General features: G+C 37.5%; 3 protein-coding genes, 1 long non-coding RNA gene and 1 other non-coding gene across 5 annotated transcripts; 2 read left to right on the top strand and 3 right to left on the bottom strand.

The window, feature by feature from the left end:
- The first annotated feature begins 848 nt into the window (after positions 1-848).
- On the top strand, positions 849-5,736 carry LOC131307563 (uncharacterized). Its single transcript, XM_058334133.1, has 3 exons — positions 849-1,297; positions 4,431-4,708; positions 5,274-5,736. Exons 1-3 carry the CDS (start codon positions 1,042-1,044, stop codon positions 5,586-5,588), a joined length of 849 nt encoding a protein of 282 aa, XP_058190116.1. The 5' UTR covers positions 849-1,041; the 3' UTR covers positions 5,589-5,736.
- On the bottom strand, positions 5,591-6,575 carry LOC131307564 (uncharacterized). The gene is made up of 2 exons (XR_009194165.1): positions 6,506-6,575; positions 5,591-6,370 (listed from the first exon to the last, which is right to left on the bottom strand). It is a non-coding gene; the product is annotated as an uncharacterized LOC131307564 (long non-coding RNA).
- Positions 6,576-7,292: 717 nt separating this feature from the next.
- TRNAM-CAU (transfer RNA methionine (anticodon CAU)) lies at positions 7,293-7,378 on the top strand. Its single transcript is given in 2 exon segments — positions 7,293-7,330; positions 7,343-7,378. It is a non-coding gene; the product is annotated as a tRNA-Met (tRNA).
- Positions 7,379-10,329: 2,951 nt separating this feature from the next.
- On the bottom strand, positions 10,330-12,535 carry LOC131307562 (uncharacterized). Its single transcript, XM_058334132.1, has 2 exons — positions 12,015-12,535; positions 10,330-11,070 (listed from the first exon to the last, which is right to left on the bottom strand). The coding sequence occupies exons 1-2, from the start codon at positions 12,307-12,309 to the stop codon at positions 10,766-10,768; spliced, it is 600 nt and encodes a 199-aa protein (XP_058190115.1). The 5' UTR covers positions 12,310-12,535; the 3' UTR covers positions 10,330-10,765.
- A 3,639-nt stretch (positions 12,536-16,174) lies between these two features.
- LOC131307561 (long chain acyl-CoA synthetase 9, chloroplastic) lies at positions 16,175-26,028 on the bottom strand. The gene is made up of 12 exons (XM_058334130.1): positions 25,805-26,028; positions 22,843-23,310; positions 22,000-22,080; positions 21,216-21,485; positions 20,097-20,228; positions 19,790-19,963; positions 19,158-19,387; positions 18,122-18,239; positions 17,774-17,905; positions 17,534-17,668; positions 17,242-17,448; positions 16,175-16,606 (listed from the first exon to the last, which is right to left on the bottom strand). The coding sequence occupies exons 2-12, from the start codon at positions 23,287-23,289 to the stop codon at positions 16,439-16,441; spliced, it is 2,094 nt and encodes a 697-aa protein (XP_058190113.1). The 5' UTR covers positions 23,290-23,310; positions 25,805-26,028; the 3' UTR covers positions 16,175-16,438.
- Between the last annotated feature and the right edge of the window lie 1,002 nt (positions 26,029-27,030).

Here is a 27,030-nt window from a genome sequence, read left to right as displayed (position 1 = left end):
ATTTCAATTAGATTTAAAATATGATGTTTTTGAAATTATGTAAAATATTATAGATTATGAGATATAAACAATTTTTTAAAAGACACGTGTATCGAAATTGAACAAACAAATTGAGACGGATGGAGTATTAAACTTCAAGGGGGTCAATGCGAAAGATTTCTTATGTTGCGCGTAGTTGAAGCAATGTCTTAGGTGGTGTTCCAACTAAGAAAAAAGAAGGTTTTAAAAAAAAGAAGGTAATTTCAAGTTTAAAAATTGTGAGTTTACACAAATAATTTTTCTACCAATATGGATCTTGTTTGATAGATTTCATTGAGATCTTTTATACGATGCAAGAAAAATCAAAAAATCATTTTTCATTTTTATTATATTTGAGTTTAAAAATTAAAGAAAAAAAACTTTAAAAAAAAGAAACCTACCTGAAACACCCCTTAAAAAGGCTCCACCGGCCCGAGGCTCCTGTAGACTGTCCTCCTGTCCAGTCTCCCTCTCCTCTAGTCAGGTTGAGTTTGGGTTGCCTGTGAATCCTTCTAGATTTATAATAATAATCAAAATTATTCATTTTTTAGAGCTCATCAAAACTACCATTTTGTAAAAAATCATATTGTTTGGATACTGTTTGATATAATTTCGAAATGCATTAAGCATGTGATTGTGTCAAATGAGTTACAATTCAATATTACACGCTTTTTTTTACAAGATTTATATGCATTTTGCTAACATACCAAACGGTATTTGATCAACATAATTTTTTACATCACGAATTTTAAAAAGTGAACGATTTCGATAATTGTTTTTGGTCATTTTCAGGCCTACAAATAACGCATACTGGATTACACTCGATGGAAGGAAACTGGACGGGAGCCCAGTCCCAACAGAAGCTGAGTCACCTCGATGAGAGGCTGTAAAACAAGCGTCGTCGTCACTCCCCCCAATGCTCTCTCTCTCCGGTAGAAACCAAAGCGAAGCAACCCCAGATGCTGATATCACACACCGACACACAGAGAGGAAAAAAGGGTTTTAGAGAGAGAGAATAACAGAATGGAAACAATGGCGAGGGGAAGCCATGACCATCAGAACAAGGCGGGGGCATTCTTCATGGCAACTCTGGTGATGTGGGCTGTCTCGGTTTTCTTCGAAATACTGTTCAACAAGCGCGCTGAGCTCGCTTGGATACTTTCTGGGTTTTGCTTCTACCAATCGGCTAACTGGGTCGTCCGTAATTGGGTCTCTCGTGACCCTCTCTATGTCAACACTTGCGTTTCTCTCCTCCATTCCTCCATCACCTCTGCTTCAGGTTCCCCAATTTTATTCCTTTCTTTCTTTATGTCTTTCCATTGATGTCTGTGTTTGATATACTCCAGTAACATCCAACATGTATGTTACATGGAAAATGCTAACTAAAGCGAATTGGGCTTTGGATAATAGCAAGAACCTGTATTGATATTTGCAAAAGGTGCATAGATATCCGCCAAAATACGTTGATACCTGTGAAAACTGTATTGGAATTCTAACTGTTTTGTCTTGTGTCTTTTGTGTGTATTCTCCTGTGCCCAATGGGCTCATGCTATATTCACTTACATGTGCTTCCCTTCTGTTGCAAACTTTTTGTTACTTATGAATGCTGAATTTACATGCACAATAAAGCTAGAATTTATACCGACTTAAGAAAACATTAAAATTTTCAAGTGCCCTTTCTAGAATTGTCTCTGAGTGTGTCAAAATTCTTTTCCGACGGGAGCAATGTACAACACTTCTTTCAGCCTAGGTTTATGACATTTTTGAGGATTAATGAAGCAGTTTTTGATTTGCCAAAGTTAATAGACGTGATCTCCTTTTGCGGATGGTATTGTTGGGTAACTTGTTTTGTTCAATCTAGTGCAATGGGCTGTATCTGTATGTGACGGTGGGAGCATTTTGGAAAGCGCAATACAATTTCAAGGTCTTTTGGAGTGATAGTAATAATGTCGAAAGTTAATCGACATTATAGGCGACTGGATTAATTTTATTCATTTTTATTTTGAGTTTGTCTCGTGTCAAATGGTCGGTGACGGTTTCGAGATGGGGGCACCATACCATGGTTGAGATTTGAGATTGTGCATAGATTATGCCAATATAATGAAAGGATTGAGTTCAGTAGTACTCAATGGAAGTAAGGGGGCCATGGCTCTCTAAAGCCAGCCCCTTGGTTCAACTATGGAAAACAGTGTCTTGTTTCATCTACGGTAGGGATTGTTCTGTTACCTTTAGTTTCTTGGATAGGTGGAAAAAAATTCTGTTGTTGCCCGTGTTTTGAATTTTATTCTATTCCAACCCAAAGAACATTGTTATGGACTCTCAAATGGATATTATATCAAACACTATGATTAGTTCCGCCTGGGAATAGAATGATCAGTGCTTGATTTTAGTTGCAGAATTTGGAATATCATCGACTTAGTAAACCAATGATATTTGTATGACAGAAGAATCAACTTAGATGAAATGCCAATTATTCTACTGCTACATACTTGGGTCTAGGACTAGAGATCGAGAAATATCCAGAAAGATGAATCCAGTTGCTGGTTTCTTTACATCACTATGGTGTGCATATGGGGCTTTGTGGACTAGATTTGTTTTGGTGGAAAACATAGAAAAGAATAGCTGTGTCTATGATGATGGATAGAAATGGTGATGCAACCAAGCAGATGCTGATTGGGACAATAGTAAATTGCCGAATCAACTAGTTTTCCATCATATGAAGCTGTTTACATAGTTTACATCATGGGAGTTTAACCCCAAATATGAGCTAATGGAAAACAGTTTGTATAGAATGAAGGAAGCTGTTTCCCATTATTTGGAGTATATGTGTAGAGCTTGTCCCACATTGGTTAATTATAACCTTCAAAACTAGTACATGAGCTTGGACGGCCTCTCCACTCATTGCCAATTGGCTTTGAGTTGGATGTTTTAACATGTTATCGGAGCTAGGCTTTCGAAGGCTCATGGACAAGACTCTCTTGATTTTCCCCGTTGTTTGTGCCTTAAGTGCACCTTGTCTTGTTGTTTGGTGTGGTTCCTATGTTATGGATTCGTTGTTTACCTCTCCACGTGCGGGTTAGGGGTCGCACATGCGAGGAAGTGTTAGAGTTTGTCCTGCATTGGTTAATTATAAACTTCAAAAATAGTATATGAGCCCGGGCAACCTCTCCACTCATTGCCAATTGGCTTTGAGTTGGATGCTTTGCCTTGTTCACTTCACTACTCTACTCAAAAAATATTTCTCAACTCAATCACTAATCTCATTTCTCTCTCTTACTTTTCTATCATTACTCTCATTTCTCATTCTATCTCTCTCCACTTTTTACCTCTCTCTCCAATCATTACTCTCATTTCTCTCTCCACTCATTATCCAAAAACACTACTCAAATCACAAACCAAACAAAGCATAACAATATGCAGTCTTGATATGTAATGACATCAAAACCTGTGGCCCAACCTTCAAATGTGACAAGCCTTCAACGGCAACCCATTTTAAGTACCATAATTTAAGAATAACCAAATTGATGTAATCATTCTTGATCAATTCTGCTCAAGAATCTGTCTATCCCTCTCCCTCCCTCCATATTTTTGTCCCTTTTCCACCTTAATTGTTAGCAATCCAACTTAATATGCCCGGATGGGCTTTGTCACCTTTCACACAATGTCCAATAGTGATGGATTTTCGTGTTACTTTGTTCAGTTTTTGTACTTCCCACTAAACAGTCCACCCATGCATCAGTGAGGGATGGGGGGTGTCTAGATGAAAGGGAACCCTTCATTATGATGGCATTAGAGTTTCAAGCAATGCACCAGTGTGGTAGTACTCGTGCTTTTAGTTGAAATAAGCAAGAACTAGATTTGTATAATTTGAACCTTCAGAGTGAGTGCCTGAGGGTATCCTTTTTTGAAACGGCAAAAATGTTATTGATAAACTCGAAAAGGGCATTCCTTAAGTGGTTGTTAACTTATGTTATGGAACATAAACCAATAGTAGTTTTTTTTATTTTTATTGTTGTAATGTCATTTTTACTGTTTGATTATTGGTGATGCCATAAATTTGGAGTCATGGCTTGATTATTAGTGATGCCATAAATTTGGAGCGAGGGCTATCCATATGGTAGCGATTTCAATGTATTGACTTTATTGGTGAAGGCATCTTGAAAACTTATTGTATGCCAACTGGTTGAACAAACTTAATATCTTAAATTAATAAAATTATCAAATAAGATTCTCCGTGTGAGTTGTTTGGGTGTGCCAGTTGGTTGAGCTTTATGGTTGTCCATTATAACAATGCAAATGCTCAAAATATCGCGGCACCTAACTTTTGTTTGGTCTACTACAACATGTTTTGTTTACTTTCTCTGTGTCCTATTTTCCCTGTTTATGGAAGCTAATATCTATTTCTTCTGCAGTTGTTCTGATTTTGGTCAACCAGTGGAGGACAAATGGTTCATATGAGATATTTGAGCACAAACAGTTGTTTGGGGGAACTTGGCCGTGGGCATACCAGGCATTGTGCTTTTCATGTGGTTACTTCGCATATGACCAGTGGGATATGTTGTGTTATCGATTGTATGGTGGTTGGATCCCTTCGATACTATTGCACCATCTAATACTCCTTGTTTGCTTTACGCTTGCGTTATATCGAAATGTTACCATCAACTACCTTATCCTCACCCTAATTTGTGAGGTATGTCTGAGTGTCTTCTGAAAAGTTGCTTCAATTCCACATATGATCTTTTTCCCCCCCTTTCAACAAGTATTTCTCTCTTTGGATACTTATCAAACAATACATTTCTTTTTGTTGAACATTCATGCAACAACATGCAAGGTAAAGACAATTTCTGGTTTTACATCAGCTTCATTTCTGAGGGTCTCATGGTGCATCCTTCGAGTACTTAATATGGAGGGTTCTATTTAACATGGCTTCTTCCGTTGATTATGAATGTAACTCTAATACCATGAAAATTTTAGAATGTATTTTCGAACTCGCATTCTGTTTTCTATGGCTCTGATAATGGAGTTTTGTTTGGAAATACTTCTTATAACGCCGTCCATTTCTATAAATATTTTGGTCCAAGGGTAGTATGGACTTAAATTTGAAGTTGCCAATTCATTGCCATTACCTCACACCCTTACATGGTACACCCGAAAGCCCCATGAAGCTAGATTCTATCTCAGATTCATGTCTCTGGTACATGATGTCCGTTTTTTTCTTTTTTAACTTTAGAGCTTCAATTCTTCTGATTTTGCAGCTGCATTCTATCTTTCTTCACATGAGAAAAGTGCGACGGATGGCAGGCGTTCGTGAGGCCAAGAGCAGAATAGTGAAGGCGGAATGGGTTCTTAACTGGGTCACCTTCACTCTAGCAAGATTCATTTCTCACGTTCTCATTACAGTCAAGTTGATCAAAGATGCTTCCAAATTCGGAAAGGGTGTGGAGCTTCCTCTTGCTCTCTTTGGCATGGCCGGGATGAATTTCCTTAATGTTTTTCTTGGTATTGATCTCTTCAATGCATATAGGAGGGAAAATAATCCCCAGAAGAATTCTCATAAACATGGTGAATGACAGACCGGGTGATGATTTTTTTTCCCATCTGTTTCTTGTAATTTCATTTGATGGTTCATTTGGTTTGTAAAATGTTAGTCTTCCGCTGTAAAGGAAATGCAGATTTAGATTGCGTTCGAGTGTAAATTAGAGAAATGAGAGGTTGGCACATTTCTGACCACTAAAACAGAAGATAATAGTATTATTTGAGCACTTTTGTAAGTGGGAAAAGACTTGAACCGCATAGAAACTCACACGGGACATATTACGTAGTTCGGGTGTAGTTGATTCAGATAGGTGTGTTTTGTTGTGTGACAATGGGGCTGAATCTCATGGGCATCTCTTCTTCTCCAGCCCTTTCTCCTCTCGTGTTTGGCAGCATTTTTTGATGAAGAATGGCATTCGTAGACCTCGTCTTCCTTTGGCTCAAGAGTTCGAGTGGACAAAAATCCCTAGAGCAGTATCTAATCTACGGCATTTGCTTTTGAAGTTATCTTGTTCAGCTGTCATATACTCTACTATCTGTGGAAGGAAAGGAATTGCCGTATTCTTCGGCACAAGATTTCTGCTGCGAACGTGGTCATGGTGACAGTGGCTTCAGACGTTAGAGCTTATGTTAGCTCTTGGAGGAAATTGAGGAAATCAGATGAAAACAGATTGTTGTGCTTGGATTGGAATCTCTCTTATAGGGTGATTGAGCTCTCATAGCCCTTTTGGTTGGTGGTAATTTTTGAGGTCTAGAAGTGTGTCTCTATGTGTTACAGTCGGATGGTTTTTTTGACTCTCTCTCTCTCTCTCCCCCCCTCTCTCTCTCGGATGGTTTTTTTGACTCTCTCTCTCTCTCTCCCCCTCTCTCTCTCTCTCTCTCTCTCTCTCTCTCTCTCTCTCTGTGTTACAGTCGGATGGTTTTCTTGATTCTCTCTCTCTCAAACATACACACACAGAGTAGGCTTGGACATTAACTACTCTTTCCGTCTCAGTTTATTTGTTCAATTTTGTAAATCTAGTTGTTTACGGGTACTCAATGATTATTCTTGAAAAGATTCAACTTTGTAGAATAGTTATTTTTATTTTCAAGAACGAAACAACAAAAAGAAATTTTGATGTATCCAAAAGTCCAACGGACAATATTTTTAGATAACGTGTAAAAGTGAACTAAGAAATTGGGATGGAGGAAGAACTTTTTGTTTCTTCCCGGGGAAATAATATTTCCTCAAAAACTCTCTTGAAATCAACTCAAAATCTAGAACTACTCCAAAAGGTGGGAACAAGTTAAGAAGAATGCTGAAATTGTTCCAATCTCTGCTGTTGTGAGGATTTTCTCCTCTAGCATTCTAAGTGACATTTGACGCTATGCCTCAGATTTTGAATTTGTGTAAGGAAAGGAGAAAGGAAAACTAACAATGCTATAACACAATTTTAAAATGCAATTCATGAAGTGACTGTATTCGAAATCGTTCGATGCACGTGGGTCTACATGCATCGAATTGTTTCGGACACAGTTGTGTCCGGAATTGTGTTTTAAAGATGTGCGGGTAGACTTTCTAAGGGAAAACGAAACGAAAGTGATGAAGGTAAAGTTACTGCCCATTTTGCCCCCATAGAAAAAGCAATACCTACAGTTTCATCCTCCTTTAAATTTCCAGCACCAAAGCATTTCTTTTTCCAGGAAGAGTTTTTCCTATTGTCTAAATAAATATTTATTAGTGGAAGGAAAGAGCACATGGGGTGGTGGCGCAGTTGGCTAGCGCGTAGGTCTCATAGCTTTCTGAGTAATCCTGAGGTCGAGAGTTCGAGCCTCTCTGACCCCATATCCTTTTTTTTCCCTGCCTCTTTTAGAGAGAGAAAAGAAAAAATACCCTTTACAAAACAGGTTCTTTTTTTAAGTAAAGAAAGAAAGAAAGGGAAAGATGATATTCTTGTGTTACTGTTGCAAACGTACAACATCTAATGTAGATTTCGAAAGAGAATTTACCGACAAAATTTGCACTGTACGACGAAAACGAGACTGCAAATATCACCGATAAAAGATTAACTGAAGAACCTACTAAGTATGTGTATGTGCGTGCCGGCCGGCCGTAGCTTTCTTTTTGGAAAGGGGCGGACAAAGATGAATAAAATATAGAGTATTTTTTATGTTCTTGGCAACCAAACAGGAAGGTAATGTCAATCCAGCCTTAAAAAGGAAAAAAAGTTGTAGTAGAAGAATCATGTCATGTGGACTGTTCTCTCTTGAGGTGATATAAAGATAAGAAAAGAAGACGAAAAAATTGAAGAAAAGTGCATCTATGCAGTGGCCTACCAAGGTGTCTGAAAGTCTTGGTTGGTAGCAGCAATGTAGCATTATATCTTATTCACAGAGCAGTTTTAAACAGGTTGTTCACGGAGCCACGCTATCTCGGCCGTTCATTGTGGCTTCGAACGATTCGGATTTAAATTAACTTTTCTCGGCCGTTCATTTGGACGGTCGCGATTAGCTGCATAAACAACTATTCATGGCGGAGCCGTGAAAAGATTTTCTCTCATATCTGAATATTAATTTTACAAGTTGTAGATAGAAGGGGTGTGACAAAACAATGTGCCTCTATAAAGGTTGTTTGACTTGAGGCTTGCAGAATATATAGGCCCTTTAACAAAAAAAAAAGTGGCCGCTGCCCTTTATTGTTCTAGCCACATTCTCTTTGATTCAAACAGTCTGCAATAAGTTAATAACCAAGCTAAATCTAAGTCTAAGAGTCTGCAATAACTAAGCTAAATCTAGCGAGAATGACCTGTATCGTAAAGCGAGAAATAAGTACTTAAAAAAATAAGAATCTTAGCGGAACGGAACCTGAATAGCCTCGTACTGAGAAAGAAATAATAGGCAACCAAAGAATGTGGCTAATGACTCATCTTGGATCATTAGGAAGCTGTACCAAAGAATGTGGCTAATGACTCATCTTGCACCATCAGGAAGCTGTTCAATCTTAGATCTTTGGCCACATTTTTTTAACGAGATTTGACCTCCTTACTTGTTCTCATCTAAGAGTGTATGAAGGTGGTCAGAGTGTAAATATTTGGAGAAACACTAGTAGAAAGATCAACTGAATAGATCTCACTAAGATCTATTAAATATATATCAATAGTAAATCCAACAAGATCACGAAGGTAAGATATTGCATACACGATAGGCCAAATATATGAATAAACGTATATCCATCGAAATCGTTAGGTATGAGAGAATCATATAAATGATTGGCGAATGAAGAAAAGGCGGGGGTCATGACAGATCTGCGCCGAATACAATCTGAAGATAATTAACTACAGACGGTGATCCCACCAGCGAGAACCCTTCTCCACAAAAACCTCACAGACATGTCCAATATTTGGGTCTCATTTGTGAATTTGCTTCATAGATCTAAACGTTGTTGTCCATGGAGCTGTTGGCTTTATGACTTGTCAATATTTTCCAACCCATTTGAAAGCTTTACTCAATGTCCATGGTGGTCCTTTTAGATTAATGGTCCTCTGGGGTATGTAGAGCCAGCAAAGGGGACAAAAATGGCCTACAAAAGCCCTAAAATTTGAAGGGCACAACTAAACAAGAGACAAGGTCCCCTCTGGTTTCTGTACATGAATGCCAACACATGCACATGGGAGGGAAGCTTTCATTAGGTTATGATAGAAAAAAATTGAACTTGATTAAGACTAATTAATCATCCAGGTTACTTATTTTGTCTTTAGGATTTTGATTTGTTGTATGTGAGAGGAAGAAAAAGCTAGCACAATGTTCTCCGACCAAGACAACTTGAAGAGACAAGTGCTTGTCTAATAGTTATGACCCTCGTGTTGTTGTCTCTTTGTAATGGCTAGGGTTAACTTTGGATGTACTAATTGAGGTGCGCATAAACTGATCCGAACATCTGGTCATGAAAAAAAAAACTTTAGATATACTAGATATAAGATTGAATTACGAAATATTCGGGATTACTTTTTGACATTTAGGGATGGCAACGGGGCAGATCGGTGACGAATTTGACCATTTCCGCCTTCGATCCCCGAACTACATAATTACTACCTCCATCCTTGCCCCATTCCCCAAACAGGGAACCACCTCCCCTTCTACTTCAATATATACCTTGGAAACCCTAGAAATTATTGCTAATTATAGAGGTGAAAATTTTGAATAATATATTTAATGTATAATAATAAACTGGGGCAGGGATTGGATTGGATATACACAAAAATCTGATCCAATCCCCGATCCCTAAATTTTTTCAAGCTTACCCTCCATATCTGATCCAATCCCCCAAAAAATCTCCAAAACTCCAATCAGAACGGAGCGGGAAATGAAGAGGATCAGAGCGTAGCGGACAGAATTGCCATCCCTAGGCTCTGACATTTAAATTGAATAATTATTGAAGGGACTACAGATTGATTGCCGAGTCAATCTTTGAAAAATGCTGACTTCCGCGGATACATAAAAAGCCAAATCTTGCAAATACGTAGATTGTGTAAATATACTTAAGGATGAAGTATTGCAAATCCTCTGACTGTATACTTCGTGAGATCAATACTCATCTTAAAGAATTACACATCCGGTCAATAGTAATCCGCTCATTCAGACATGACGTACGCAAGTTAAAATATTGGCCGGCAGTTACATATAGCATATTAAAGTATCAGTTTTTTATTTTTGTTTTTGTTTTTTATGCGAACGAGTATGCTGGTGCGTGCATTGGCCAGATCGTGTGCTAATCCACAATTAGCACAACCAATTCAATCGTTATAAACTCTTTTCGCCCCTAGAATTAATTCAGGTGCTTATAAATTGTCCCGGACGATTCTATCGACAAGGAGTCCCATTAGAGACAGGAATACATTTGGGCTCTTTCTCATGGCCATTCTTTAGAATTATTGACACCAGTTCAAAAGTGCACATTTTGGCCAGGACAGAACTTGTTTCCTACTAGACCAATAATACAATACTATACATTCACATTGAACAAATGGAGTGGTGGAAAAAAAGCTACTTAAAAAAAGGAATGGGGCGGTGTTGTACACAGTCCTGTGTAATTTCAGCCGTTTAAAAGTGTTTTAGATGATTCGGATCCTGAGAAGAATTTTGTTTTAAAATCCGGACCACCGATTGCAGAGACGGACAGTCCGGATGATAAATAGCACGCCCCCGTTAAAGTGGCTCTTTCTAGGCAACCCCTTTATTCTTTGGTCCTCCTCTTTGTCAGAGCCCTTATCCACCCACTTCTCACTTTCACCCCCTCCAGCTTGCTGCCCACGTGGCTGCTGTACCTCCTCCATCTGCTGAGCTGGAACACGTGGCCAATCCGCTTCCGCCACCTGAGCGAACCGTGCGGTTTCACATGCTCTACCACGCTCTTATCGGTCTCCTTGTACAGGCTCTGATTCCAACCGATGCTGCAGTGATCTAGAGAGACTTTAGAGACTTTGCTTTTCTCCCATGAGGCAACCCCATTGTCTTCAAATTTGATTGATATGAAAGAGTCTGTGGAAATTCACCAATTAGTGGATTTGGTTAGATCAGATGCCAAAATGACGAAGCTAGAATTGATTATAGACACATTGACTTTGTGGTAAAAAGATAAGCTATCCTAATTGCGTAGGAAAAAGAAAAAGAAAAAGAAAAAGAAAAAGAAAAAGAAAAAGAAAAGAAAAGAAAAGAAAAATGCAAGGGGGAATGAAGTTAAGTGAAAGAAGCAATGAAAATGTTTTATAATGAGAAGAAAACCCAGTAGATATAGGTCAAAAACAAAGTTTTGACAGGTTTTTTTTAACCTTTTTTTGTGGTATGTCCTCTTTTGATTTAGGGGCCGGTTTCCCTCACATGAAATACCCATGACCTACAGCATGGAAAATACCCATAATTGCCTATGATTTCTCATGACCAGAAAGAAAAGAAAAGAAGGATTATCTTTAGACGATCGATCATAATGTTGACACTTATACTTTTTTTTTTTTCGATCAGTGAAAATCAGTATTATTAGAATAGTTAGATTAACAAATTGAAAAAGGAATTGTACTATTGACCTCCTATCTCCTAGCACCCAAATGCACTCCTGAGGCCGTTGGACCAAAGACCTCTTGAACACTCATACTTGATCATAATATTATAATTTCGTGAGTTGTTGCCTTGAGGATATAAATCCATTTGCAAATTGTATGACTTTTACGAAATTCGAGGTTGCATACCGTACACCCACATGTGTATTGTAGTACTACTTCATGTAGATTTTCCATCATTAACTTCAAAGCTTTGAAATTAATCGAGTTACGCGTAAGTGGGCCGGAACATCCATTCATAAAAATAAAAAACTAAGAGAAGTGTTCCCTTTATATTACTTATGGATATAGTGTACACTATACACAAAACATTGCACATACTTGTCATATATCCATATCATGAAAGTGAAAAAGATGCAGGGACTCTACCTTCTAGGCTAGCTGCAGAGGCATCACTCTGTTGACAGTCATGGGATTCTTCTGCCTTATTGTGTTGAAACTCAAACCTATGGAGAAGGGAACCCAAGGCAAAAATCTTAGGCAGGGTTATTGGTGGCTTCTTCTTGTGCTTGTTGATGAGTGAGAATTCGGGCCGGAGGGAGAGAGCTTGGTCTGCAGCCAAGATGAGTAGCCTCTCATTCAAGCACAAGTGGCATACCCCTATGGTTTCTTCTTTGGGATGGAAATGGCAGTATGGCTTGTCTTCTTTGTAGTGCTCATTCATGGCAGTAGAGGTGAGTTTGTGGCACAAGGTTGAGGCTTGATGAGAGAGGAGGTGAAGAAGTAGGGAAGGGGAGAATGTGTTGAGAGAGAGAGAGAGAGAGAGAGAGAGAGAGAGAGAGAGGAGAGCATATATGTGAAGATTATAGACATTCCTCCCTCTTGTAATACTCCATTATTTTATTATTACTGAAATATTACTTCCTTGCTAGTTGCTAAGAACATATACATACATACATATATGCGCGTGTGCGTGCACATATATATACACACATAGGTGAATAGAGTCATGGCCTACTAACATGGATCAATTTAGGGGTGTTTGTCAAAAATGTAAATTTATAAAGATCTATTTTTAAAATTATAAATTCAACGATAAACACAAAGCGTTATATTTTTAAGAATCGTCTTTTAAGTAATTTTAAGAGTTTTTATAAGTTTTTTTTTTTGGTTGTAGCTAGCTAATTTTTCGTGTATGTAATGATTAAATTCTATTTTGGCTTGGAAACTAACTCAACAAAGAAGGTGATGTGGTTTATCTCTTAAAGACTTGAGAAAATTGTAATATTTCTTGAGTATTAAGGTAGCGAACTAAAGATGGTATTACTTTATCTCAAAGAGACTTGGAAGAATTGCATTATTTCTTGGGTATTGAGGTGGTGCGATTTAGAATCTTAGATGGTAGTATTAATTTATCTCAGAGAGACTTGGAAAAATTGCAATATTTATTGAGTATTGAGATAGCGCAGTCTAAAGATAGTACTAGTATTAATTTATCTCAGAATGTGTTGTGATTTGATGATGTAGCTTTCAAATTTAGCCGGCCTTGCTAGCTAGGTGGCTAAATGTAGAGAGGCTGAAGTTTTAAAATGTGAGTGACAATTTTGCATATCATATCATTTTTGTGAGGCTGTTAATTAAATGAATACTAAAATCATTCAAATGAGAGTTAATTAATTTATTTCAGAGTATAGATAAGATCAGTTTGTTTACAATAACAGGGACTGACCAAATTGCAAGCAGAAGCTTATCCACACTGAAAATGACATTTACTAATAGTAATATATTTTATTTATTATGTAAGAGTTTGGATCAACTTATGCGCACCTAGACTCTCTCTCGAGAATCCCGACGTCCATAGCAAGGGACACGTCAAACCCGGGGATTGTGTCCAACCAAAAAGAGAGAGGGTTAATTATAAGTAAAGGAGAACACATGTCACCCAAATCTAAGGCTTCATGATATAAAGTAGTTTTGTTTTTTCAAAACTGCTCATGAAACTCTCTTAGGTGTGTTTATTGTAATGCACGGTATCTCGGTCCAACTTACTCACACGTACCTCGACCTAATCTCTATAACATGAAAATAAATTAGAGGAATATAAGATGGCAAATACTCAAAGGAAACCGAAGAAATAAACTTTACTCATTTCATTATATTTTGCCTTTCCATTTCCTAATTCCTCAAACACTCAAAAGAAGTAATTTCTGATTCTGGGAGGCTCAGATATTAGTTTACCATAGCTTGTCAAGTACGTACTTCTGCTTCCCCTTTTGAACTAATTATTATTTTTTAAATTAATTAAAAGTTAATTTTCTGAGTAAAATTTCATTAGTTGGAATTCTGATTGTCAGCTGATAAGAACTATTAGATGGGGGATGCTCTGGGATAGAGGTGCATTATAGTGGTATATAGTGCGACAAAACAACGCAGTTCTTTTCTAATTTTAATAAGATTATTAGAGTGAAATTAGGTTTTCACTGTCTAAACAAATAGCTGTTTAGATATCTCTAAACAACTGAGAAAAAAAAAGGACAAACTACGTTGTTTTTGTCTCACTACACGAATCCGGGGAGCATGTAGTGAGCTCTTTGTAGACTTATAGTGAGCCCTGTAGTGCGACGTTAGTTAACTCTTACCGGTAAAAGTGCTTCAATGAATTTGAATCATCGATTACACAGACGGACAGTCGGATGCTGGACTACAGGGAACTCACTGCAGGCTACAGCTTCCCGAATCCTAAACTGCTAAACTTTTGAACCACACAATTCGTTTATGGGCATGAAAAGCACATTTAAATAGGAAAATGGAAAAGAACAAAGAATTGAATTGCAGTGTCCACCAAAAGTCCTAAAGGGGATCCAAAAGTGATGTAAACAAACAAACCATATATGGTCACATGGACAAAGAAAAAGGGTGTTTTCCATATCTTTGGTTGGTCAAATTCAATTAATGGACCAAACTAAGTTGGATGTGGGTCACTCATCCCACACCTTATTTTGTGTGTTTGAAGGTTAGGGGTGTCCGAGTCAGTTTACGCGCATCTCGACAAATTCCATCACCTGTCTGGTCAAAGGCCCACGCTGGAATTATGAAATTTACAAAAAATTACTGTCTTGCAGCCTGACCTCAATAATCAAACCCTAGTCAATTAGGTGAAAGGAAAATTGTGTTTTCCATTTCTTTTGGTTGGCAGCCAACCGTTGGCTTATTGGTCAAATTCAATTGATGGACCAAACCAAGTTGGATACGGGTCTCTCCTTATTGTTTAGTCTTCTCCAAACCGAGGGCTTTATTTTGTGTGTTTAAAGGTAAGGAATGTCCGAGTCAATTTACGCGCACTTTGACAAATTTTATCACCAATTTGGTCAAAGGCATATCATCCACGCCGAAGCTATGAAATTCACAAGAAATTATTTTATTGCAATTTGACCCCAAAAATCAAACTCTATTCAATTTTGTGAGAAACAAACCCACAAACCAACCCAACCTCTAAATCTGGGGCCCTATAACCAGCCCCTCCCAACTAGCTATTTCAACAATTAAAATCTCCCATTCTCTCTCACTTTTTGCTTTATATAAAAATAATTGGGTCCTGATGTTGGTAATCATGGCTAAAGAAAGGTAGAATGTAGCCATAAATTGTCAACTATTCCTTCTTTCCTTTCACACTTTTCATACAAGAAAATCTATATGTAGGGATCTTATAGGGCGACTACCAAATAACACGAAGAAATTTTGGGACTCTAGTTCAGCCGCGAATTTGGCGAGAAGAAGGGGAAGGAAACATTGTCCACCTAATTTCCTCTATAAAAAAAAAAAGGTCTAACAACTTACAAGCACAACTCCATTCCCATTGTAATAGGAGCCCCGCGCATTGAACAACTCAAGTGCAATTGTCTTGACATTGATTTCTTAAGAATTTTGTCTTGACATTTATTTTGGGTTGAAGAGAATGGAAAGGAAAATAGTTTCTCTTTTCAATTGCTTTTCCCTCTCTTTCTCCACTACCATTTCCAAGGAATATACAGCACGTCAGAGAGAGAGAGAGAGAGAGAGAGAGAGAGAGAGAGAGAGAGAGATTTCCATAGCTAGAACAAATAAGTTCATAAACCTGCAGAAATTGATATTGGGGCAATTCATAAGAATTTTTGGTATATCTCTAACTGGATTAATTGATTCTATTATTCCTAGGATATTGATTTTTGCGTTCCACGGAGCACGAAAATCAATTTCGTATTCCTATTCACCAGCAGTCTATCTGGGTACTCTTTTTTTTATTTTTGATGAACAAAACCCAGTTATATCAATACGAAAATAAAGTACAACGAAACCAATAAAACAAAATACTACAACAAAACAAAAATAAAGAAAAGACGCGTGAAACCAGACACCGGAGTCGGACCTATCAGTCACACTCGTGAAAGTGAGTGGAGCAAGACCCGCAACCAACTTAACAACAGTCTATTATTTCTATTATGGGTACTTATATATTACATGGCTGCTGCAATTTTTTCAGGAAAAGATGTTTTGTTTTCCCAGAGTTTTTTTCCAGGCCTCCAAAAACAAAGAAAGAAAAATGAAATCACTTTCAAAGTCCAACTGAAACATTCATACAAAATTATAAATTTGTACATTTATAAATAAATAGTCACCCTCGTAATTTTTCCTCTACAAGAAGTAAAATAAATAGTCACCCTCGTAATTTTTCCCGAAATTACTTCTTCCACAAAGGGTAAAGAAGAAATCCAAGATGCTGAAAATATAAAAAGAAAAGTTGTACGGGATAATCAGTGGCACCTTAAGAAAGAAAATTCCTTGTAATTTCCGCAAGACCGTCTTTTTGATAAGATTCATGATCTGTATAGCTGAGCAAGGTCCTCTGAAAATGTTTTCCTGATGACTTCTCTCTTGAGCTTAAGCGCTGCAGTTACGAGGCCTGATTCGGGAGTCCATGGTTCGGAAAGCAGTTTGATCTTCGCAGGGATCTCAAGCTTCTCCAAGCGCGCCTGCTTTCCTGCCTGTGAAACGAGAAGAAAGCAGAAAAATGAAAGATGGAAACACAAATAATAACTCGAGAAAATAACAAAAGCCACCGTAAGTAGACGGTGATGCACAAACATTTGAAATAGTTTGATGATGGAGACACAAGTAGATATACATTTACCAGAAAAAGAGATGTAACTACATAGATGACCAATCCGATGCCACAACCGAATTATATTTACCCTGAAGGTTCTGGTCCAGTGGAACTTATCGGTCACATTCATTCTTGAAAATTACCCGAAAAGAAGTAATGGAAACTTCATTTCAGTGAAGGGCCAACCAAGGGAAAGGCAACCAAAATTCAACCGCTCTTTGGACAAAAAATGTCGTGGTCGCTGATCGTGGAAAACAAATTTTAGGGAAGATCTGTTAAGAAGAAATCTGCACAAAGCGACCTATTCCATAAAACTGAACTCCGAAACTGACTTCTGGTTTTATAACTTGTTCATAGTTCTCAGGGGGAAAAAAAAAACTGTTTAGTAGGTAAACCGTGACCAAATTTAGAGGCCCAATAATGTTCCTAACCTCACACATACAACTAATATCTCACGTACAACAATAATCCTTTGAATTGTGCAGTTGCGGGAAATTTTTTTTTCCTCTAATTTACCTTCACAAGTGACGCAAGCACTTCAGTCACGGTTTCTTTCTTTTGGCACAAGTCTGCAAAATCAACAAAAGCAATTCCTTGCTTCGAAGCCCAGCCCTCCAACGCCGACTGTGAAGCAACCACAAGCGCCACACAGTAACTATGAAAAGGATCAGCATGCAACATAATATTTTCAACATAGGGGCTGACAATTAGGGCAGCCTCAACCTGCAATGGAAGCATCACTTTAAGTTCATAACCTGGTCAAGTTAGGAGGAAAAAAATAAGTTGCATCATTTTATATTGTTCGTACCTTTCCCAGTGAGACATATTCTCCATGCTGAAGCTTAACTATATCCTTTTTACGGTCTATTATCTCAAGGCAACCATCACTATGAAACTGCCCTATGTCACCTGTGTAAAACCACCTCATTCCTCTTTCATCAACCTTTTTGTCACAGAATAGATACACATTTTACTACCCCAAGCAAAGAGTTTTTCCTCATAGCAGCTTAAACAAGACAAAATGAACAAAATATAATTAAAATTCTACCTTGTACACTTCCTTTGTTTTCTCCTCATTTTTGAAATATCCGACAGTAACATTTGGGCCCCCAATAAGTATTTCGCCTCGAGGCTTTGGTGAATCCATTATTAAATATCCACCCTCAGGCCAATCTATCAACTGAAATACAGAAGATGTTGAGTTACTATGGGGAAAAATTCGCACATCTGTTAAACATAGAAACCATGACTAGACCATTATTGCATTTCATTAGGAAATATTAAGTCCATAACCTAACCTGGAGATGCAATCTGTTGAAAATTTTGGGCTAAAATTTTAAGTAAACCGATTTGTCCCACTCAAAATATTGAGGCAATAACTCCAGCTACATTTTACCTTAATAAATGAGCAAGGAAGTGGAGCACCAACACGGCCAACAGATGTGTCGTCATACTCTGAAAATGTCCCACCAGCACAAGTCTCAGTAAGACCATACCCTTGACCTATTGGAGCACTGGAAATAATATCCAGATATATGATTACGTTACAAATCCATAAGGGAAAAAGCAACATATTATGTTACAAGAGGAAAATCATCTGCTATGTGTGCCCTATCTTGAAAATATCACGTGTAACAAGTACATAAACTTTCTAATAAAGCATCCCTCTCAATTATGAGCATCTACTAGGGGACTCTATTTTCACAGAGGGAAGTGACCGTTGAGCATCTACTAGGGGACAAAACAACCCAACATTCTCCAAAAGAACATCCATGCATATCTATGCATCTTTAACCTCTTATGAACTATATCCACCAAGATTTGGGTCAAAGCAAAACCATATGTGAATGGTTAGGCCATGCTAAGGACAAAAACAGCCATGCGTAACTCAAGCGTATCAGAAACTAAACTGTTTGATAGCAGAAGTCCATCTGTACTCATGGCAAGCCAGTATGACTGAAGTCAATTGATTCACAACAAAATATAGGGATGCTACAGCAAAATGATTAACTTCAAACTTTCTTTCTCACGAAAAGCCAGAGTCTAATAACCTGATCTGTACAATCACCAGAAGCATCAGTCTCAAGTTCAGCTAGCACTCCAGGTGAAACTTCCCGTTATTGATATACACTCATTGAGAAAAGACTTTCAAGTGTGGATATATTCACTTGCTCTACTTTATTATAAGCTAGACTTCTGCAATAGGAATTTTAACAACGGGTGGATAGATTCCTTCAAATCAATTTGGTGAAACCACGGTCAAAACAGTATTTCAAAGGTCAATCTAGACCACTTAGGAGATGGAGGCTCCCAGACATGTGAAATCCGGGACATATTTACGAAACATCGCAGAAGCTGTGGAGTGCCTCTAAGAATTTGATGTATAAAAGCTAGGAAAAGTGTAAACATCAACACCGTGACACCATACTCACCCGAGGCAAATGTTGATGAATCTTTGAGTATCACCAGAAAGGGGAGCACCTCCAGACAGCACAAAGCGAATGTGACCACCCAAAATTGCTCGGACCTTCCGAAACACAAAAAAGTTCCATAGGTGTCTTTCCAAGCCCCATGCTCCAAACCAGCTGCCATTTATTGCGGAGAACCGACGTGCATAGGCCAAATCAAACAACCTCTTTGATAGTCCACCTGTTGCATCTACCTGAAGTTTTAACAAGATACACTAGTCATGTAAGTGACCTCGTTTACCAAAAAAGTTCCGTACAACTAAAGGGGCTGCTTGACTGGACTTCTAGTGAAGGAATAAAAAACCCCATAGGAGTTATAGTCATATCTTACTAAGGACGCGATTAATAATACCACATCCACCAATTATGCTACACCCTATGTTTTGTGTGATCTCATACCTAATTGATATTTTAATTTCATCCTAACTGTAACTTTCAGCCAAAAAATATTGATGTGGTCTCTCCGATAAATCGCCTAACCCAAAGCTCAAATCCAAGCAGACAAACAGGGGTCTAATATGTGAAAACTGAAATCTACGGCTATAGACACCAACATTTAGATCTAGGTATTTGTGTCCAAGAAAATTTTAACCAACCTTCTTCAGCACACCATCTCGAACGCGATCAAGAATTGCTGGGACAGCTGTCATCAACGTAGGCCTTAACATAGAAGCATCCCCTTTTGTTCCCCTCTTTATCTTGTTCGATGTATCAGTAAGAGTCAAAGGAGAACCATAACCTATAGAACTACCAACAGCGGCTATTACATTCTGCAAAATAGAAATGCCATTGTTGAACCGTTCCAACGAAGAGAAACTGTTTATAGTCACGTGAAAAATTTCTCAAAAGAGTACTCAAGTTAGTGAGTTACATAGACCAGTAAATCGCAAAGAATCAAGATACCTCGGCTGCTAATTCTAGAATATGAGCCAACGGTAGGTATGCTAAATAAACATCCTTATTTCCAAGCTCAGGAACAATTGTCATGACAGCAGAAACTGTAGCTAGAACATTGCCATGTGTCATCATTACACCCTGCATTAAGTAGAAGTTATTTGATGATTTAGAAGCTATAACACTTTTAGCGTTTCAAGAAGATTATCAAAAATGGAAAGATAATGCAAGCAACAGTTACTGAAAATAAATGCAACTTTAGGAGAACAAGAAACCTATAAATATAACTACAGTTGTTAAGATTTCACCAGACGCCTCAAAATTATTTATGTAAGCACCTCATTTCGACAAATTCAAGTATAATAAGAAACCATACGGTGAAATACAATAAAAGATATGCGGGAAAAAAAGATATAGCTTCCAACTTGCTTAATCCTTTTGACAGTGACAATCAGAACATCACAAAGGCAACCTCTAGACCAGTGAATTTGCACACCCTGTGCCCTACTTGGGCAAAAGGCCACCTTGATGGTGCTTAGATGATTCATTCACTCAATTATGAACAGCTTTTTTCGGTAAAAAAATGTGAATTTTGTTTTATTAGACAAAAGAAACTAATAGTACTTGGAACTCTATAAGACTACAACACAAAAGCAATATTTTACAATTAACATAATTTCACACTTCTTCTCCGAGATAAGTATTCTCACTCCACTTTAAGCTTCTCAAACTCCTTTTTCTGTCTTTTAGCTCTCACAATGGAGAATGAGAGGCTAAACTCGTTATCTCTTTAATAGATAATGCTCCATATTTACTTTTCTTTTTGGAAGTTCTATGCTCTGCTTCTCTTTTAAATAGTTTTTCCTTTCTACTTCAGTTTCATTAACATCTGTAGTGATCTGAATTATTCTGAATCACATAAAAACAGAACTACTCAGACTCAGTAACAAGCAGGGATCATATTAGCAAGGAACTTTCCCAATAGCTAAAAAAACTGAATAGTGACAAGATGGTCTCTGAACAATACAGTTAGACACATATACCTCATATTTGAACTTGACAGAGAAATAAAATAAGGTGAATGTAACACATGGGAAATGAACTGAAAGAAATAGCTCCTTTACAAACCTTAGGTAAACCAGTGCTCCCACTTGTATACATTATCACTGCTATGTCAGCTGAAAGAGGTAGATCTGCTTCAGTAGGATTCTCTTGGCCAAGTCTCTCTACTTCAGAAAATGAAGTGATTGTCCAGCTGCTGCCCCTCTCAATCAATGAGCCATTAGATGACATCTCATTATCCATGCAGACTATACGTTTTACAGTGTCCAGTTGCCCACTTATGTCTAAAAGTTTCTTCAGTTCTTTGTTCGCACAAATAACAGTTGTGACCTCTGTCTGAAGAATAGGTGATTCAGGTGAATATATAAACAATAAAAACATGAGGCCATGAGTCTGAAAAGGAAATTTCATTTCATTGTGTACAAAAATTTTAATTTTTTGTTTTCTTCCCAAAAAATTAAGAAATGAAGGTAATTAAGTTACAACGAAAAATGGATGCACAAGCTGATGGAAAGGACAAGACCGTAGAGTACGAAGAAATTTTTTTATGCTGGCCAATTAGCCTTCAGTTGCAAATTTTGAATGCATAAACATATTGATATTGCACCATTGACTTGTGTCCAAAGCTCCACGAAAGCTGGAGTTGCCTCAAGTCTCAACCACAAAAGCTATAGTTTCCTTATGAAACTCAAGATTTTGCAAGAAATGTTTTGAGTCATTAGGAGAGTTACAGAATTCAAGCCGCAAAAGTTGATGACTAACAATTTAAAGATAAAGGTGCAATAGCAGTGTATAGAAATGTACATATGTGCTAACGTGTATGGAGAGGGAGAGGGAGAGGGAAAGGGACCTCATTTAATGAATGACACAGAGCCTCCTCCCCTAAAGATGCGTAGATGGTAACAACAGTGACATTGCGCCTGAAGCAACCCTGATACAATAACCCACATCTACTATCACATAAACAGGTCTTGAGGGGAGCAGAATTTTCATCATCATAAGAAATAATAAAACCAGACAACCTAGACTGATTATTTTCCTCACTTTCACAGAAATTTCCGTAGGACAATATTAACCTAATCATACTGCAGGAAAAGTTATCCTAGCAAATTAATACCAAACCAAATGTTGTACAGATTCAGCTATCACTAAAAAAAATGATCAACTGAAAAACAATGAAATGCTTTTTAGCGCCCAAAGTGAAGTCCCAAGTTGAACCCTTTACATTTTCAAGGACTAAAATTCAAAAAGATGACATCAACTAAAAGAAGTACAAGAATTCAAAAATGTAAAAATCATTACAAGAACTCAATAATATTGGTTGAGAAGATTACTGTTCTTACAGTTTTGGCCGCAAAATTGCTAATCAATCTTGTATAATCTAGCTTTCATCGTATCGTTTTCAATGGAATCAATGGATAACATCGCTAATTCATTTAACTTTTCTTGTGAAATGGCCAATCAAGGATAAAACTTGCGTTAGTTTGGTTTTATAATTGCCATAGTCCAGTCGTTTAACAAAGCTTATTATAGCAGTTTTTGGTCCAAGCCTCTCTAGGGTTGGGAAAACTTTAGGGTGCCCAAAAGTTAGTGTGAACTCAGAGGACTAAAGACATGGCTTTAAGAGCCTTCACCCAGGGCAAGCCCTGCAGAAAGATAAGTGTTATGATGCAACAGGAAATCAGATCAGCACCTGCAGTGCAATAAACCATTCTTCTCGTGTATCAGCAAATATTGCTACCCGTTCTTCCCTTTTATGCCCAATATGTACCAAACCAGAAGCGAAATTGCACACAGCTTCAAACGCTTCGCCGTAGCTTAACCACTCATATTCACCCAAGTGAAGCTTCTCAAATGACCTACCATCTTCAGACTTTTCCATTTCCCTTGAAATCAATTTTCGAGTTCCAAGAAACCGCTTGCTTCGGTGCTGGTTACACGATTGCTCAAAAAGATCTGCAAGTGTTGATATACCCTCCCATGCCGTCATCACTGGGGAAGTAAAACGGTAATTTCGAATTGCATACCCAGGTTCCCCGCCTACATCGGCAAGCAACCCCCTTTTCTTCCCATTCTTGGAATTCCGCAGCAAAAGAGTGAATACAAGAGGAACAAGGAGGCCAATAAAATAAGGACTCATTTTCCAGGAACCGTGCAGCCCCTGCAAAAGCAAACCAATTTGATTATAGTAGAAGAAAATTAACACCGCTAAGGTCTTCAATGCACACTACACGTTTTCCAGACAATTAAATGGTCTCAAAGAACAATATAGAACACCAATAAAATGACCACTCAAAACCATAAATCCATTATCCCTCATAATGGTGGAAGTGAAAACTATCTTTGCCAGTAAAGCCTCTCAATGTTGGAACTGGTGGTACCCACACCTATGATCAAGTCCAGCACTCATTCATCTTCTTCTTCCTTGTTTCTCTTTTTGGGTTAAAGAGGCAGGGAGAGATCTAATCACATTTGCCAGTCCACCATCACTAAATCCAAAAGAAATAATAAATACTAATGGCCTACAAAAGTGCAACTACTTTGCAACAGTCACGGCATTGAAGCTGCACCAGACAAAGGCCTAATACACACTGAGAAATCATACTTAATAGACAGAGCAGATTAATGGAGTCTTAACTGCATGAATCAGTCACTTACAATCATTAGCTTAAACCTGCACCCCACAGTGAACTTGCAAAAATCAGCAGGAACTGGTTCAAATATAGAAGTGTTCTTAATATGAACACATTAGCACCATCCCTAGAACCTGATCAGAACAATGACTCCTATTCACCTGTGTATAATCAAAACATGTACTATGTAGCACTGACACCTCTAGAGGTCGAGGTATTGCCATGTCAGACAAGGGGACACGGCTAGATACGTGTCCGACACACGGCACATGCCACGTGGCATGTCTAATCATTTAAGTTAATATTTTTAGGGGGACACGGCAGGGACTCGTATGGGGTGTGTGTTTTCTTTTAATTTTTTTTTAGGGTAACTATGTTCTACTTAAAAGTTTTGGGTTAAGAGTAAGTTAACCTATAAAAACAAGTCCTAAAGAGAAGAAACCATAACATCAGATTCCTCTCATCCATTTCATTTTGTTTACATTTTACAATTTGAAACTTGGAAAAAATAATAAAATATATATGCGCGTGTGTGTAAATTATACACACACGTGGCGTGTCCCCTGCCGTGTCTGTATCCCCATTTTTTTAGAATTCCCGTGTCCGTACCCGTATCCATGTATGTGCTACATAGGTAAATATCAAACCGAATAACATTTTTTATCAAACTGAATTATGTTGAGCAATATGCTCAAATTTGGGTCAAAACATAAGTGTCAAGCAATGGAAGTACTGAAATACTTCGTAAAGCATGTAGAACCTTCAAAAGAGAACATACTCAAGGCACGTTTGTGAACATATTTGGTGGTTCCGTGGTAAGTGGTTTGATAACACATAAACATCAATTGCTTAAACCTGAAAATTACTTTAAGAAGAGGTCTTAATTTCAATTCAATTGAAACAGATGTTGAAAAATGAACTCTTAACTGGAAAATTAAATATAAATCTTGTTTCTCAAAATTCAGAACTTCAACATGACTACTTCCCAGTACCAAGTTCTAGTTTATCAAACAGCAGCCCTAAACACTGCCAATACTTCCACATCGAAAATCAAACTTTGGGAAATCAAGTAGCTCAATCCATTACTCACGACAAAAAGAAATACAAAAGAAGTGTACAGTTTTTAATATATATTTGGGTAATTATGAATAATCCTTTTTTTGGTAGGTATTACAAAATGTCGTATCCCATTCTACATCTGAGTGAGTTTGTTGAAGCACAAGGAAATAAAAATAGATAAAATTGATGTGGTTTTGTTATTGAAGTAATCCTTAGAATCAGATTGCAAGATTGGTGACACACACAGCTAGATTATCTTCCGGTAATCAACTCCGCTCAATATCAAATGGATGGTACCTCAAATGGCATTGGAAATGAAAACAGAACCAACGTCGCTCACCCGACCACCACAGAGGATCAATCACTCTCTATCTCATCCTTCACCGCACCCTCATGTGTAAAAACCACGCACCACAGCCCAAACTCAAACACAAAAAACACCAAATACACATTTGCCCACCATTTGATAGCTCCCCATAAGAGGATGACATGTACTGACCTACAGGGGTCTAACCTAGCATTTTCATGTCTCAGACAATAGTCAAGAGGCAGCAAACAAGCATTATAGACTACAAGGAAACAGATATAGTACTCAAAGAGAATAGAGTACGTGCAGTCGTTATACAATCTCATTCACAACCACCATTACAAGACCATTCTTTGGTGCATAACAATGCATCAAAAGATTCGAAACCCATACAGCAAAGTTTTCTATTTGTTTTACAATTCCAGAAAAAATGAACTCTACCTGAGTATAGAACTGGATTCTACGGCCGAACTAGTAACTACAAGTAAAGCACCCACAGCCACAAGTGACAGTCCGCCAGCAGTGAACCAGAAACAAGAAAAAACCCATTTCCAAGAATGCATACAGTTAACCAAAACATTGAATTCTAAAGCGTAAAATGACCAAGAAAAAACATAAACAAGTTCTAGAAGAAGGCTAAATGATAAGAGGAATACCTTCAAATCCTGATTTCAGAAAACAAGTTTCTGAAAACAAAAACAAATTCAGATGGAAAGCATTACAAGAACCCAAAAAATAGGCCGGAAGTTAGGGTTCAGGGATCAGAATGAGGAACCCAATGGCCGAAACTAGAAGGTGCTAAGTAGTTGAGTTGGGCGGATGGATCGAGAGAGGAGAAGTTGGAGGCTCACAAGTAATAAGTATTGACAATACAGTGTGTTTTCTTGTTTTTTTCTTGTTCTTGGTTTACTAGGAGAAATGACTTGTTTTCTTTTCGGCCTTACAAGTGGAACTTTAGATTCAAAGTGTACAAATCTGAACCATTCAACCGAATGAAAGGAGGCGGATCAAAAAAAAAAAAAAAAAAACCGAATGAAAGGAGAGCCCTGGATGTGGTGCATGAGGTCCAAATGGTTTCATGAGAATCATTTTTTTGTCAGTTTTAGGAGAATTATTTTGGCCTATTAATTTTTTAGAAAATATATAAGGGAGGTATAATAACCATTAATTGTTGGACTTCCATTTCTGAATTGCTTATTTTTAGCAATTTTTTTAAACAATTAACCAAGTTTAAACGTTCCCATTATTTATTCAATGCACTGTTGTGTTTTGTAGTTTGAATGATTCCAAGCTTAATACGTTATTAATATATATTCAAGCTTTTCTTGTTTTATTCTATGTTACTACTAGTACGTGCAATCGAGCAAATCATGACCCGAGCTCTAATATAGGAGTATTAAATATTTTATCGTATTTATAGTATAGAGATCTTGAATTCAAGTGGAGATAAGAAAAGTAATGAAATTTTAAATTGCATTTGCAAGTTACGTAACAATGATTAACGGGCTTACGATGGTACCATAATGACATATGCATGAGGGGCCAATTTAACTTATCGTTTATGAATATCAGATTGGATTATACTAAGTCTCCGTTCCAGAACACCTTCTTAAAAAATAAGTACTTATTTCACATTTTCAAACTCAAAAATAATATAAATGAAAAATTATTTTTCAATTTTTTTTTCACCGTATAAAAGATTTCAATGAGATCTATCAAACAAGATCCATATTGATAGAAAAATTATTTACGTAAACACATAATTTTTGAACTTGAAATTGCCTTCTTAAAAAATAAGTACTTATTTCCGTTTCCGGAATGGGGCCTAATAGTACCACACATTTTGAATAAAAAAAAGAGTAGGGGGCTTAACCGTAATATT

Source organism: Rhododendron vialii, chromosome 11a (assembly GCF_030253575.1).
Source record: "Rhododendron vialii isolate Sample 1 chromosome 11a, ASM3025357v1".
Classification (NCBI taxonomy): Eukaryota; Viridiplantae; Streptophyta; class Magnoliopsida; order Ericales; family Ericaceae; genus Rhododendron; species Rhododendron vialii.
Note: the sequence above shows the minus strand (reverse complement) of the source record. Positions and strands in the feature narration are given on the sequence as shown.

Bases quoted from the DNA above. Each gene is read 5' to 3' on its own strand.
- LOC131307561 (XM_058334130.1), bottom strand. From the start codon at position 23,289: ATGAGTCCTTATTTTATTGGCCTCCTTGTTCCTCTTGTATTCACTCTT. The intron at 18,240-19,157 runs GTGAGTATGGTG...TATTATTTCCAG, and splicing joins TTCATCAACATTTGCCTCGG to TGCTCCAATAGGTCAAGGGT. The intron at 17,906-18,121 runs GTAAAATGTAGC...TCTGTATTTCAG, and splicing joins TTCCTTGCTCATTTATTAAG to TTGATAGATTGGCCTGAGGG.
- LOC131307562 (XM_058334132.1), bottom strand. From the start codon at position 12,309: ATGAATGAGCACTACAAAGAAGACAAGCCATACTGCCATTTCCATCCC. The intron at 11,071-12,014 runs GTAGAGTCCCTG...GAATTTCCACAG, and splicing joins CTCTGCAGCTAGCCTAGAAG to ACTCTTTCATATCAATCAAA.
- LOC131307563 (XM_058334133.1), top strand. From the start codon at position 1,042: ATGGAAACAATGGCGAGGGGAAGCCATGACCATCAGAACAAGGCGGGG. The intron at 1,298-4,430 runs GTTCCCCAATTT...TTTCTTCTGCAG, and splicing joins CTCCATCACCTCTGCTTCAG to TTGTTCTGATTTTGGTCAAC. The intron at 4,709-5,273 runs GTATGTCTGAGT...CTGATTTTGCAG, and splicing joins TCCTCACCCTAATTTGTGAG to CTGCATTCTATCTTTCTTCA.